The sequence below is a fragment of the Pezoporus occidentalis genome, unplaced genomic scaffold (genome assembly GCF_034315485.1).
Source record: "Pezoporus occidentalis ecotype Australia unplaced genomic scaffold, CSIRO_AGI_Poc_V1 ctg109, whole genome shotgun sequence".
NCBI lineage: Eukaryota > Metazoa > Chordata > Aves > Psittaciformes > Psittacidae > Pezoporus > Pezoporus occidentalis.
This window is the reverse complement of record NW_026912875.1, coordinates 3,016,733-3,031,046: the sequence shown is the minus strand read 5'-3', so window position 1 is coordinate 3,031,046 and position 14,314 is coordinate 3,016,733. Positions and strand designations below refer to the sequence as shown.

At 37.4% G+C, this 14,314-nt stretch overlaps 1 protein-coding gene across 6 annotated transcripts in view; it reads right to left on the bottom strand.

Annotated features, from left to right (window-relative positions):
- The window catches only part of ARMC2 (armadillo repeat containing 2), a 69,135-nt gene that overhangs the window by 22,761 nt on the left and 32,060 nt on the right, over positions 1 to 14,314 (bottom strand). For all 6 annotated transcript variants that reach the window (XR_009966031.1, XM_062624965.1, XM_062624995.1 and 3 more), the window contains 3 exons: positions 13,387 to 13,607; positions 8,835 to 8,980; positions 6,554 to 6,653 (listed from right to left, as the gene is read on the bottom strand). Coding sequence is in view for 5 of the 6 variants with exons in the window: in XM_062624965.1 (XP_062480949.1) it covers positions 6,554 to 6,653; positions 8,835 to 8,980; positions 13,387 to 13,607 (467 nt within the window). In the remaining variant the exon portion in view is untranslated. The remainder of the gene's footprint in view (positions 1 to 6,553; positions 6,654 to 8,834; positions 8,981 to 13,386; positions 13,608 to 14,314) is intronic.

The window sequence follows — 14,314 nt, the reverse complement described above, 5'->3', positions numbered from 1 at the left end:
AGAAGGGCCACGAGGATGATCAGGGGACTGGAGCACCTCCCGTATGAAGAGAGGCTGAGAAAGTTGGGGCTGTTCAGCCTGGAGAAGAGAAGGCTGCGTGGAGACCTCATAGCAGCCTTCCAGTATCTGAAGGGGCCTGTAGGGATGCTGAGGAGAGACTCTTCATTAGGGACTGTAGTGATAGTACAAGGGGTAATGGGTTAAAACTTAAACAGGGGAAGTTTAGATTGGATATAAGGAGGAAGTTCTTTACTGTAAGGGTGATGAAGCACTGGAACGGGTTGCCCAGGGAGGTTGTGAATGCTCCAACCCTGGCAGTGTTCAAGGCCAGGTTGGACAGAGCCTTGGGTGACACGGTTTAATGTGAGGTGTCCCTGCCCATGGCAGGGGGATTGGAAGTAGATGATCTTAACGTCCTTTCCAATCCTAACTATTCTATGATTCTACGACTATGGCACCACTGAGCCGAGTACCAATAATACTACCACAGCACCTCCGAAGGAAACGTTTATCTGGACTAAACATAGCTGCAGCATTAGCCTCTATTGTTAAGAGCTTGTGGCTGCTTTGGGTGACATGTTATATGACTGACAAATAGCACTCCTGGGAGCTCATCACAGAATTCTCCATAAACCAGGCAAAAAACAGCCAGTAAGGCCAGTTAATGCATGCAGATAAGCCTTCATCTAATAAATAAAACCAGAAACAAAGTGGAGAAATTCTTTGCACTTACAGGCCCCACCTGTGGGGAAATTCTATGCATTTCAGGCCCCATCTGTGACCACCTTTAACGTTACAGCAATCCTAAGAGCAAAAAGGACATTTAACGGCCCTGAAATGAGTCTTTTTCTTGGAGGAAGACAAGAGAAAGCCTCACAAGCAGAAGCCTGCATGCTCACATAAGACTATAAATTTATTCAGGACCTGCTACCTAGTAGATGCACTTGGGAAGACAGCTGTGCAAATCCAGGAACAGTCAGTGAACTCGATAAATGAGGACATAACCTTAGAGAGGATGCTAAGACAACATCAGTCTAGTCTTCATTTAATAAATTGTTTCTGACAAACTGACTGTTAACTCAAACAGGTAAAGCAGCATGCAAATCAGAATTGTAAATTAGTGCAGTTCTACTAGCTGATGCAAGAGATGCAAAACCAGTAACAAATCTTTTCAAACATACCAGGACCAGGAAGTTGGCCAGAATCTGCAGAACTAATTGATGATTGATGAAACAGAAGCATTCAGAAAATGTCATTACAGAGAAGAAAAATGAGTTCTTTGCATTGATCAGTTGACTAGCAAATTTGGTGGCCTTGTTGGACAGGGTTACAGCGCTGGCGGATAAGGGAAGAGCAACCGATTTCATCTACTTGTACTTGTGCAAACATTTGACACTGTCCCACACGACATCCTCTTCTCTAACCTGAAAAGACATGGATTTGATGGATGGACCACTCGGTGGCTAAGGAATTGGCTGGATGGCTGCATGCAGACAGCTGTGGTCAATGACTCAATATCCAAGTGGAGACCAATGATGAGTAGCGTTCCGCAGGGGTTGGTACCTGAGACCAGCACCGTTTAACATCTTTGTCGGTGACATGGACATTGGGATCAAGGGCACCCTCAGCAAGTTTACCAATGACACCAAGCTGTGTGGTGCAGTTGACATGCTAGAGGGGAGGGATGCCATCCAGAGGGACCTTGACATGCTTGAGAGGTGGGCCAAGCACAAATACAGGCTGTGCGGAGAACGGACTGAGAACAGTCCTAAGGAGAAGGACTTGGGGGTGTTGGTTGACGAGAAGCTCAACATGAGCCGGCAATGTGAGTCTACCACCCAGAAAGCCAACCATGTCCTGGGCTACATCAAAAGGAGTGTGACCAGAAGGTCAAAGGAGGTTATTCGTCCACTCTGTGCCTCTCTCATGAGACCCCACCTGGAGCACTGCATTCAGCTCTGAGGCCCCGAACATAGGAGGACGTGGACCTGTTGGAGCAAGTCCAGAGGAGGGCCACTAAGCTGCTCTGATGGCTAGAGCACCTCTCCTATGAAGACAGGCTGAGAGAGGTTGGGCTTGTTCAGCCTGGAAAAGAGAAGGCTCCAGGGAGACCTTAGAGCAGCTTCCAGTACCTAAAGGGGACCTACAAGGAACCTGAAGAGGGACTTTCTACAAGGGCATGTAGTGATAAGACAAGGGGGAATGGCTTTAAACAGACAGAGGGTAGATTTATATTAGATATTAGGAAGAAGTTCTTCAGTATGAGGGTGGTGAGACACTGGCACAGGTTGCCCAGAGAATCTGTGGCTACCCCATTACTGGCAGGGTTCAAGGCAAGGTTGGATGGGGCTTTGAGCAACCTGGTCTAGTGGGAAGTGCCCCTGCCCAGGGCAACAGGGTTGGAACTAGATGAGCTTTAACCCATTCTGTGACTCTATGATATTCTCCTTCATGAAAGCACTTGTGGTGTGTCTGCTCTCAGAAGGAAAAATTATTTTTCATGGGAGAGTTTGCTGTTGATGTTAAGATATTCAAAGCAGCAAAGATGAAGGCTGAATGAAGAGCAGAAAAAGGATTTGTAGTCAACTGGTAATAAAACAGCAGATGAAATTTAAATGCAGATAAACATGAAATGATGCATGTGGAAAAACACAGAATAGACATACCTTCATTTATAAAATTACAGCCTTTGAACCAACCATAACCTCCTGGAGAGCAATCTCAGGATAATGACAGATTTTACATGGGGATTTAATGCTCACAGGAGATCAAGAAAGCAAATAAAATACTGGGAATTATTGGGAAATAAACTTGTGAAGGCATGTAAATCTATGATACGGCCACATCTTAATTGCCATGTTCTGGTTACCTCATCTCAAAAATAAAGATACAGGAATCAAGACTGCAAAAAGTTCTGAGAAAAGCAACACAGATGCATGATGGTATGGAATAACCTCTGTATCAGACAGTACTATGGAAGCAAGGACTCTTAACTAAGGAAGGGCTCTTCAGCCTGAAAAAGAGATAACTCAGGATATGATAAAGGTCTAGAAAGTCAAGGGTGCTGTGAAGTGAATGATGGGATTAAATATTTACTAATTTTTCAGTACCTGAGGGCATTGAATAAAGATAGTAAAGGCCAAATTCAAAACAAGCAAAAGGAATTATTTGTGCAATGGACAGTTGCTATGACAACTCCTTGCCAAGGGATGGTTAACATGTTAGAAGTTTATTTGGGGCAGAGGAGAGACTGTCAAATTTCATGGAAGTCAACCAAGGTTCATTGCATACACACATATCTACAGCTGGCTGAGGAAGTTTCCAAACTGGAAAGAGCTGGAGGTTTGGTTAAGTACACACAAGAAGTTCCACATGTGCTTGCTCTGTTTTTACTGTTCTTTAGGCACCTGATTTCCACCACTGCTGAGTATGAATAGTAGGCTAGATGAATCTGTCATGTGACCTAATGTGATTATTCTTTTGCCGAATAGGCAGTTGTTGCATCCAGCGTTGTCAGATATTTACAAATGTTTCCTAATTAAAAAGTAGGCTATGCTAAAGAATAAAGGGGCTTTTGTATACAACAGGGACAAGATTTCCTCTATGCAAATATTAGTAGCATACCCTGTGTTTATGCACTTAGGATTGAAAACAGATTCCTAACTGTACACTGATAAAAGATTACACTGAAGCTGGCAGGGCCACAGAAGGCCACCTAAGCTTGGGTAGTGTCAGAAGCTACTGCCCTATTTAGGCAATCTCCCTGCTCCAAAAGCATGGCTTCCTTGTGACTTATAACATTAACCACAGCCTGGGGAAGTCATCCTTTATATAGCTTATCTGAAAAGCTTAGAAATGATTATGAACTGGGAAAGGGGAACAGCATCTCGTTAAAATATTTCTGGAGATGGACAAAAGTCTACAATGCTGACTAGAAACAGAAGCATGCAAAGCTCATCCTCAAGGTAGAGGCTTTACAAGAACACCTCTGACAGGTTTCACAGCATGTGGCAACTACCAAGGGGTTTTTTATTATTCCACACATGTAAGCCACAAAACCAACCACAAGTTGACAAGTGAAGTCCAACAGAATACGTACTTCAGATGTGTAGACAAGCACTGCTGAATACTCAAGTCCTACCTTGCAGATCTAGCTTTTCCAATCCTTCCTTACCCAAGGAATTACACATGAATTTAGTAAGTCTTGCCAACTCCATTTCCCCAAAAAAGTCTCTCAGAGTTAAATTACTACTCTCCCTTCTGACTCTTTTACCCAAGAGAAAAATGAGCTGAGAAAAAAAATAAAAATAAAAAAAAGAATAGAGCTGAAACTGCAGTGTGGTGAGAAAAACAGACACTATTTGGGTGGCAGCTGCGGAATTTAGTGAGTGGTATGGGAGCAAGTCATTAATCCTATTTCCAGTGCTCACAGTTTTATTTTCACAAGCTTTAATGCTTATTTTTAAAGTCACACTTATGAGAAAGTCTGAATGCTCATTTTCTTTTTTTTCCCATTAGATTTCTGCTGCCATGACTGCTAGTAAAAAAGCCTGATCCCATAAACTCTGCAACCTGAAAATACAGAAAACAGACTTCCTTTCTTAACATATTGGTTCTTAGTCCTGAGGATTTTTAATGCTTTGAGTTAATAATACTGATTTATCCTCCTCTTTGCTTCTTCCCCAGCAGACAATTTTACTCACACTGCTGTTACTTGTTTTCCTTTCAACACATCCCAACTCATGCTATAACTCACTAGCTGTCACCATTTTAAAAGAAAGATTAGCAGTGCCAACTACACCTCAGGAAAAACATTTGCACTCCTCAACAGGTAGTGTTTATTATATGCTACAGAAAAAAGTGGCGCATTACATTATCCATGCCCCTCTTCTTGTTTCTGCAGGGCTTCACTAAGCTGACAACTGACAGTTGCATGCTTGTTTAAAAACTGCAGCAAGAAACAATTATTCTGAAGACTGCACATATAATCATCACAACATAATAACTAAGGTTTTTTTTAACACGAGCTATTTCTTTACTAACTTCTATTTTGATAAAACAACTGACAGTTTAACACAAAAAACAATGCTAATCTAGTGAAGAATGATGTATTTTAGGATCACTTAATAAAGTAGACAAATGAGAAGCTAAATTCTCAGCACTACCTGGCAACAAATGATTTGAATTTATGTTTGAGCCTACAATTTGTAACACAAAACTGTTATCTCAGAGGCCTAGTAAACTTCCCCTTAAAATTACAGATGAAGATTGAGAGAAAGATTTAATCCAGTTTAAGCTGTTTATTCCCAGTCCATCATTTGTTGAGTTTTTAATGCAGCACTCACAAGGAAAAATAACTATAAAGCTAGTAAAATATCACACCTTTGATATTTCTCGTATTATTTACATAGCATTTACATAGCATTTTTAACTAAAGTGTCTTTGAAGACCATACAATCCAAGAGCAGCCTGAACCTAGAAACACTCAGATACACTGAAGAAATGTTAATCAACGGGCATTTAGAAGAACAGAACCAACTTCATCTTTGCTCCTTTTCCATGAGTGTTACCACCAAACCCAGGGATGCAGGTAAACAGGAAAGGGAGAAATTATTTTTGTATTTGGCAAGAGAGAGAACAGATTGTTCAGTGTAGCTGATCTGGTTACCTTCTGCCTTTAACAATAGCAGCACGGAAGACCTCCTTTCAACAGTTCTTCAGGAATTACTAACCCTGGGAGAAACTGTATAGGATAACCAAAGGTCCTCAAGCTAATTTAGATGCTGAAGCAGCCAAGAAAGTTCCTTACTGTTAAGACTAACCTGAATATAATTTAATGTTCTATGTTTTGAAACCTCATTCCACCTTTGAACATCTATGCTTTACATAAAAATTATTTTCTTCTTAAATCTTACCTGGCAATAGAGCTAAGTAATTTACCATACATGGGGAACATGACTCTTACCTATGTGGCGGTCTTTAAAACTGTGATCCTGCACCAAACCCCCTGAGCCTGGTGCTCCAGTCAACACAGGAAAAGATAGTTGATACACCAGGACAATACAGCAACATCTGACCCCTGAAGGTCAAAATTTAAACATTTATTTCTAGGTGAATGTTTCAAATGCGCTATCCTAGGCATATGGTTTTCCCTGGTAGATGATACATTCTGATACCTTATGTAGTTATCAAGGAAAAAAATTTCCTCTATTTTCAGACTGCTTAACTCTGAAAAATCCACACTCATTTTGCAGAGAAGGAGGGCAGCAGAAATCCCAATAATTTCCTATTATTAAATACTCAAATAAACAATTTGCTTTCTACACATGCAAAGGATAAACAAGTTAATCAACTATCTGTCCTCTGTATTGCTTTGGATTTTAATCTAAATTATTTCATTTCAATTATTTACTACTTAAAAATGCTGTCAACCATTTAAAATTTTTATTTGTTAAATGCATAGAAGTAGGTCACTGAAAACAAGCTTATACACAATAATACACAGACACATCCAAGGATTAATATATACAAATCAAGAGATTTAAAAACTGACCTGCTGTTTCTGGTGTTTGTTTAGTAGGGCTAAAAATAAGACATAACATCTGGAGCAGTCTGCTAAAGCTGTGCAGAAATCATTGTAGGAAGAAAGTTTGCTACAAAGATACAAAAATATAACAGACGTGAATGAAAGCACTTTTTTTTCCACAAAAGATCCTTGTAGAAAAAATTACTCTGCTTTTGACTCTCAGAGCTGTATTTTCCAACAAATGAAATGAATGCCAACACTCTGACTTCTAGGAGAGAAGTCTAGTTACTCATGCCACAGTTAATTACAGGAAGAAGTGAACATAAGAAGCTTCCCAACCTGCTTGCCATACGGGCACAGTATGCTAACAATAGCACTTCTTAGTGTTAAATGGCAGAACTGTAATTTCAAGATGACATAGAAAGTCAGACAAGAGAGGAAATAAAGGGTCCCTTCCTAATGCACACCTCGTGGAGCTCAGCACTGACAGAACACATCTTTCACCAGCAAGTATGAAGAACATGCCTTTGTGCAGTTGCAATTTTATCTCTGTGCATTCCCTAACAGCTGCTGCTGTCCTACACTGCTCACCTTGACCATTACAAAACCAGAGAATTGGACATGCTTTGGTCATACCAGAAATATTGCAATGACAGAACAAACTAGGACAACTTCTTACTTCCCATAAAGTCAAAACCAGCCAATAACTGTGCTGATGTTCAATTACAACCAATTACAGCAAGACCTACAGACTTGGAGAAATGAATCATTTGAATAGATTGAACATATTCTCTGCAAAGAAGCTACGTAAACTGACTGAGAGAAAAGAATAATCATTCTGTATTACTAGAAGACAAAACAGAACTCAAATCTGTGCTCTGTACAGTACAGTATTTTTTGTAATGTGACTGCAATTTCCAGGAACCTAATTACACTGATTTTATGGCTAATTTGTATCCTTGGAGCATGCAGTTCCCTAAACTTAAGAAAAAAATAGTGGAACAGTAGGAAACTTTAAATAAGACAAATAACTTTCGCTCCATATTGAATTCTAGATCAAATAAATGTCCTTGTCAGAATTACAGTATAAATATCAATATCAATTACAATTACAAACCCATTACCCCACTTTCCATGGCATTTTCTAAGTAAAAGAAATGCTCTCTCCTTAGAAGAAGCAAATATGCTCAAAGTGGTGTAATTGCCAGAACTCAACTTATTTTTAGGAACAAAATTAGAGAGACAGATGTGGACAATGCAGTTTGGAACTGTGAAAGCAATTGACATGCTTTACAGGTAGGACAAATAGCAAAGGACAAAATTTGCCTGGTTTTAGCTGTGGAGAGGAAGAAGGAATGACACTCCTTTATGTAGTTGCTCTTCCAAGCACAACCCAATCTCATCTAGCAAGGAGAACGTGACGGATAATTTGGAGGGGCTGAACAGGAAAAGCAGTCCATAGCAGAATCTCAATGAGCATGGAGCCACAGGTAACATGACTCAATACAGTAACAAAGCAGCAATGTTAAACACTTCATCCAGAAGAGCATTCATAAATTGTGCTTATAACCCAGCTCCTCCTGAACTTACTAACAGCTACTTTCACAACTTCTTCAAAATCCTTACATTGTTTGCAAGTTCATTTACCATTGGATATTGCAAGCTGGTACTTGGTTGCTAGAAGATTTTTGACTGAGAATCTATTCAGACTACAAAAGGATCTCTTGGGCTGATTCACTCCTACTGATCTCCCTCTAAAAAACACATCTTGGGAAGCAGCCACTGAGCTGCTCATAAAATGGGAGATTCTTTCAGTGCTTCTATCTGCACACTCAAGCCCTGATCCCACAGATTAACCTCAAACACACTCTGACAGCTCAAAACAATGAACACTGGTCACATTTTCTCTCTTTTGCATTTTATTTCATAAAACACAGTCCCTGATGCCATTTAAGCTTGTGTAATTCATCTCATTTTTATTAAACATGGCCTAACATAAAATTTTTGCAGCTTTAAAATATAAGAAATGGTACCTTAAAAATCTTGATCAGAATTTATAGGATCAAAGAATGACACAATACAACAAAACATTTTTCACAGGGACAACGACTTCAAGTTTGTATGGCTATAATTAAACCATTCTATCAGTATTAATAAAGACACAATTATTGTACAAAATCATTAAAAAAATCTACACAGAGTTTTTAAGAAAACAATTCAATGTAAATCTTCCAATTTTAGCGGGGTCACTCGAAGCAGTAACACCAATTTGACTGCATGAAGAAATAGGACTGCGTTCTACACATACCTGAATATCCTGACAAGGTAGGTGCACACATCCTTATCCCTCAAGCGCTGCTCTAGCGCCACACAGAGCTCAGAGACTGCACCACTGCGAATGAGCTGGCGTCTCACCGGAGCCAAGTCAGTCAAGTTTCGCAATGTAGCTGTCAGCTGCAAACACAATATTTGAAGATATATTAATCACAGCCGCTTACAGCAGAATCCATGCTGTTCCGAAAATTTAATAAAGCTCACGTCTAACACGTAATGTCTAAGGCAGTCTGAATGCTCTGCTGACATTCTGCAGGGACCTATCTACCAATAAATTGTAACAGGAAATGTGTGAGTAACAAAATTGTGTATATTAAGTGCTTGAAAATGAAAGCTTGATACTGGTCTTTGCCTGCATGTAGCCTCCTTCTCTGAGGGAAACATGATCTTCCATATGTTTTAAAATCTTGTATGCATCTATATGAGCATATACCAATTCGAAATTAGGTTAAATGTTGTCCATAAAGTGACTTTTTGCATAATGCCCAAATTTGCAAATTTACATTTAAGTCTTACAAAGTAATCCTTTGTATATATTTTGATAATATATACATTGTATATATATATCATATGATATATAATATCATATTATATATGATATATATATCAGCTTTATATCATTTATATATAGCATACATAACTATGTATTATATATTTGATAATATATATATTTTGATAATAACTGTAAGATGAATTTATTTTAAAAGGCAACAATATTTATTGTGATCTAAAATTTTAGAAATTAATCAAAACAAATCTACTATTTGAACAGTAAAAATGAAAAGCTAAAGTCCTCAAGTTTATTTTGGAGAAAACAAAATATTTTCAGACGATATTGTTCTATTTCAAGGCATTTTAAGCATTAAATATCTAATCACTTGTAGGCTAGATATATGCAAAATGAATAATCTATTGCATATTTTTAGATGTTACCCTTCCAAGGTAAGGGTATTCAAATGCCAAGGTCAGACAGGCAACAACATGCAAGTTAATGGTTGATCTAAACCAGAATTTACTATAAAATTAACGTGAAGCCATTTAATCTCTGTGAATATGGGAATTTTTCACATTTTCTTTATTCTAGGAGTAAGTTATTTAACTTCAATTTGGTTTTAAATGTAGTCTGATAAGACGCAAAAGCTGTTTAAATTTTTTGTTATCACAAAAAACCCTCTGGAAATTAAGTATTTTATCACTGAATTGGACCTCCTGTCCAGTTACATGTAATTATTAATTTCAAAGGAAAAATCTGGCAAAGAGAAGGTTAAGTTGCTGTGTTTGAGGAGCTTTTCCTCATAGGATTCTATGCACTACTCAGCCCATTCTCAAACTGTTTTAATATTCACTGTCCTGCTTCAACAAATTTGACAAAAGTGTATATGTCTTCAGTTACTGCTCAATGTTCTGTGATGGAAGAATGGGAGAAGGGACAGTGTCAAAATGAGAGAAGCAAGGTACAGAGGGGGGAAAAAAATGTGGTATAATGTGAACATGATACGTAAATGGATTTAGCTTTAGAATTAAATATGAAATGCATATTATCTTCAGAATAAACAGAAACTGAATCAGTGGAAGCCATTTGCTTCATATTGCGCATACTTTACAAAGACACCTGGAGTTTCTTGTTATTTTAACTGAACAACTGTAAAAAATACATTTCTAGATATGCATTCACAAGCATAACACAAGTCATAATGCTTCAAATATCAACACAATACCGGGGAAATATTTTAAAATAAAAATGTTCCAATATATACTTCGCTATTCAGAAGTTTTAATGGACGAACTCCTGCCAAATGGAATAGACACGGAAGACTCCATTCAGTGCTCACATACATACAAGACGTTCACATTCATCTTAGGATGATACTTCTTGAGGTCTAGCTGAACTTTGCAATAAAAAGTTGGAAAGGAAAAGCAATGCAAAATAATGTATACATTTAAATGTGCGAGACAATGAAATTCAAAAGAACAGCTAGTACGCAAGTAAAATTTGAAGAGTACACATTAAGAAACTAATAGAAACTAGCCAGACAGCAAGTGAATTCCAGAGATACTCTGATTCCTTCAAGCAGATGCCATGATTCAGGAAGAAATGCATAACAATTGGCTCTAGTAATCCTCACCAGCCCTAATCCTTATGTTGCCATGCAAAAGATCAAATTCACCCAAAGAGAAAAATTTCACAGCAGACAAATGCTATTTTTAAAGGAGAAGACATTTAAGTGCTTTTCAATTAAAGAACATGGAATACTTGTTAAGTCTTGTCAGCAACACTTCAAAAGCCTTGGCTTTTGAATAAGCATTACCATAGTTCATACAAATATAATCAGACTATTAAGTGAAGCAACATAACATGAGTCAAAAATGACCTTGGTTTCATGTCCTCTCTTAAGGAAAAATAATTATTATTATTACAAACATTTTTATTCTTGTATTGTGGAATTTCTACATAAAATCTGTTCAGTAACACTGAAGAAATCAGTTTGTTCCCACAAAAAGGACCTGGCAAGATTATGTGTAACACTGCCATCTGGTGATTGTGCAATTATGCAGTTAAAGAACAGAAAGTTGGTACCAGTTAACTGAGCTCCTTCACTCACCAGCATTAAAAGATGGCAGAGCCTCTCTCAGAGACCACTATGACTATTTAAGGTGTTTTCTCCTCCAATATGATTTTCTCTTTATTCCTGAAGACTTGTATTTATTCATTATTTTCTGTATGCCACTGGATATTTGATCTTTCGCTACAAGTTAAAGTATGCCACAAAAATTTCCTTTATTCAGAAAACATAAATCACAGACAAAACCTTCTTCAATACTATATACCTGAAGGCAGAACTATTCCCATGCCTGTCTATAAGAACTGAACAATTAACTCACATGTAAGAAATGGTGCACATTAATGTAAATTTGTTAAAGAAACTGATACGAAAAAGTCACATAGCAGCAGGAAGTACTGCTTTCCTCACAGGAAGAAGAAAAATTAAATATCTGCACTACTATAGATGATTTTATAAATCATAGAATCATGAAATGATTAGGGTTGGAAAGGACCTGAAAGATCATCTCGTTCCAACCCCTTTCCCATGGGCAGGGACACCCTCCACTAGACCAGGCTGCTCAAAGCTCCATCCAATCTGGCCTTGAACACTGTGAGGGATGGGGCAGCCACAACTTCTCTGGCCAACGTGTGCCAGTGCCTCACCACCCTCACAGTAAAGAACTTATTCCTAATCTCAATCTACCATTTTTCAGGGGAAGAACTGTTTGGAGAATTCACAGTGCCACAAGAAAGTTAACATTCCCAATTCTAAAGACAGAAGTGTATAAAAGATAATTTTGTGATTTATATAGGAATTTAATGATGACAGGACCACATAGGAAAGAAAACAGGAACATGACAAGCACAAAATTTCCAGTCTCATCACATATTCTTCCATTCTTCAGCAATTTGCCACTTTGGGACTTTCTTAGCCAAACGTACGTACTAAGCCACATCATTTCATTCAGCGTTTTCTAGCATCTCCCATTTCATTCAGCACTTTCTAGCATATCCCAGTTTGTTTGGTTTATGACTATCCTCGAGAGACACACCTCATAGCTCCACTAAAATAAATAGACAAAAACCAGTAATAGTAACTTGATGACGTAAGCTGTTTTCTCATATAATTTCAAGTAGCATAAAACCCCTTGCAAGTTAGCAGAGAATGAAAAAAAACCTGGCATAATTAGTAGAGAAATTGAATGTAAACATGACCTCAGTAAATTGTTCAGTGTGTTTTCCTAGGAAGTCCCCCAAAACTTTACAATTACATCATTCACTGTTCTTTACTTCAATAATTTCAACAACAAATGCCAGAAATCTACCTGCCAAATCCTTGACAAATACAAAAAAAACCCTGCATCCTAGACATACCTTAAGATTTAGCTACATCGCATCCACTACCTCATCAAGGTATCTTATATGTGAAAAGATAGTTTTGAGCCTGCTGCCTTCAAAATTATTCAAAAAGTGTTGGCTTTTACAGATACCTTTTCCTTAAATCAGTTCTTCAAAAACACTTTGTCAGAGAAACTGACTTTGTCAGTTATATTTTCCTATGCATTCTTTGAAATATATTATTCTTGTAATAAAAAGTGTTTTGTCACCTCCCAAAGTATTGTAAAACCAGTTTGTATTTACTATTTCAGTTTAAAGAATTTAGACAGGGAACACATTTTTATCTGTTTACTATAATATCCTGAATATTAACAGCACCATAAAGTAATAAGAAGAAACTGGTTTATTATGTACATAAAAATATTTGTTAACTTCAGAATTTCTAAAGCCTTTAAATTGACTACACAAAAATATCTATGATAATTAAATTTAGGTCATGAACAACTTCATATAAACTTCTTAAAGACTATTCAAATACAGGTACAACTCTGTCTGTGGCACACAGGGTTATCTTACCACCTTTAATTAAATTTTGAATTTACTTTTTAAGTGTGTACTTTTAGAAATAAAAGTAAATGCTAACCTGTACTAATAGGTGCCCCAAGTTGGAGAAATATCTGTCATTTTCTTTTATATTATTAATCTGCTTCATTAATTGCAGCAACATTTCAACAGCTCCTTTTTTCACCATTTCATTAAGGAGTACTGCATTTCCAGACATGAATTTTATAGCTCCCATGCAATACAAGAGAGCTTCATTGTTTTTTTGTAGATCTTCAGTTCTCAGAACCTCCAACAAACAATCTAAAAGGAAAATAATTGTTCAGAAAGCCTAATATTAATATTTGATACAGTCAAGTTACTGAAGAGATTTATAACTGGAAAAAAACCTCAGATTGAACTGTTACATTTCTAATAAGTGGGCCAGAAAACTTGGGCATTTGGATTGAAACCAGGAAACCATTACTGACAAACAAGAGAATGGGCCTGACTTTTGTTCTCTCAGGCTTCAAGAACCTGCACTGCTATGCTACACACATAGGAGTAATCACTGAAAATCTCGGTCAAGATTTGCAAAAGCGAGTGTGTGTGTGTGTAATTTTGTGTACTAAACTTCAGACATTCTTGAGAGGTTTATTCTACTACTTTCTTAAAAATCAAATGTCTTCAACATCTCAAATGAAGCACTAAAAAGCATAGGTGCCTACCTCAAATCTCACATCTGAAGTCTGTTCATACCCTTTTTAGATTTACTTTCTATGTAGGTAAAGTTACTGTAAAGGTTTTGCTTTATGCTACCACTGTCAGATATTTGAAATGTTAAAATTAACAGCTGTTATCATAAGCTCAATGTATCTTTCACAGTCAAACAGACATTCTGAATTTGGTAGGTGTATCTTCAATAAGTAATCCTATCCCATTTTTTAATTTTGAATTTCTAGTAACTGATTGATATTTAATTCTGCTTCCTGTGTTCCATTCAGCTGAATAACATTTTCCCACCTCATTAA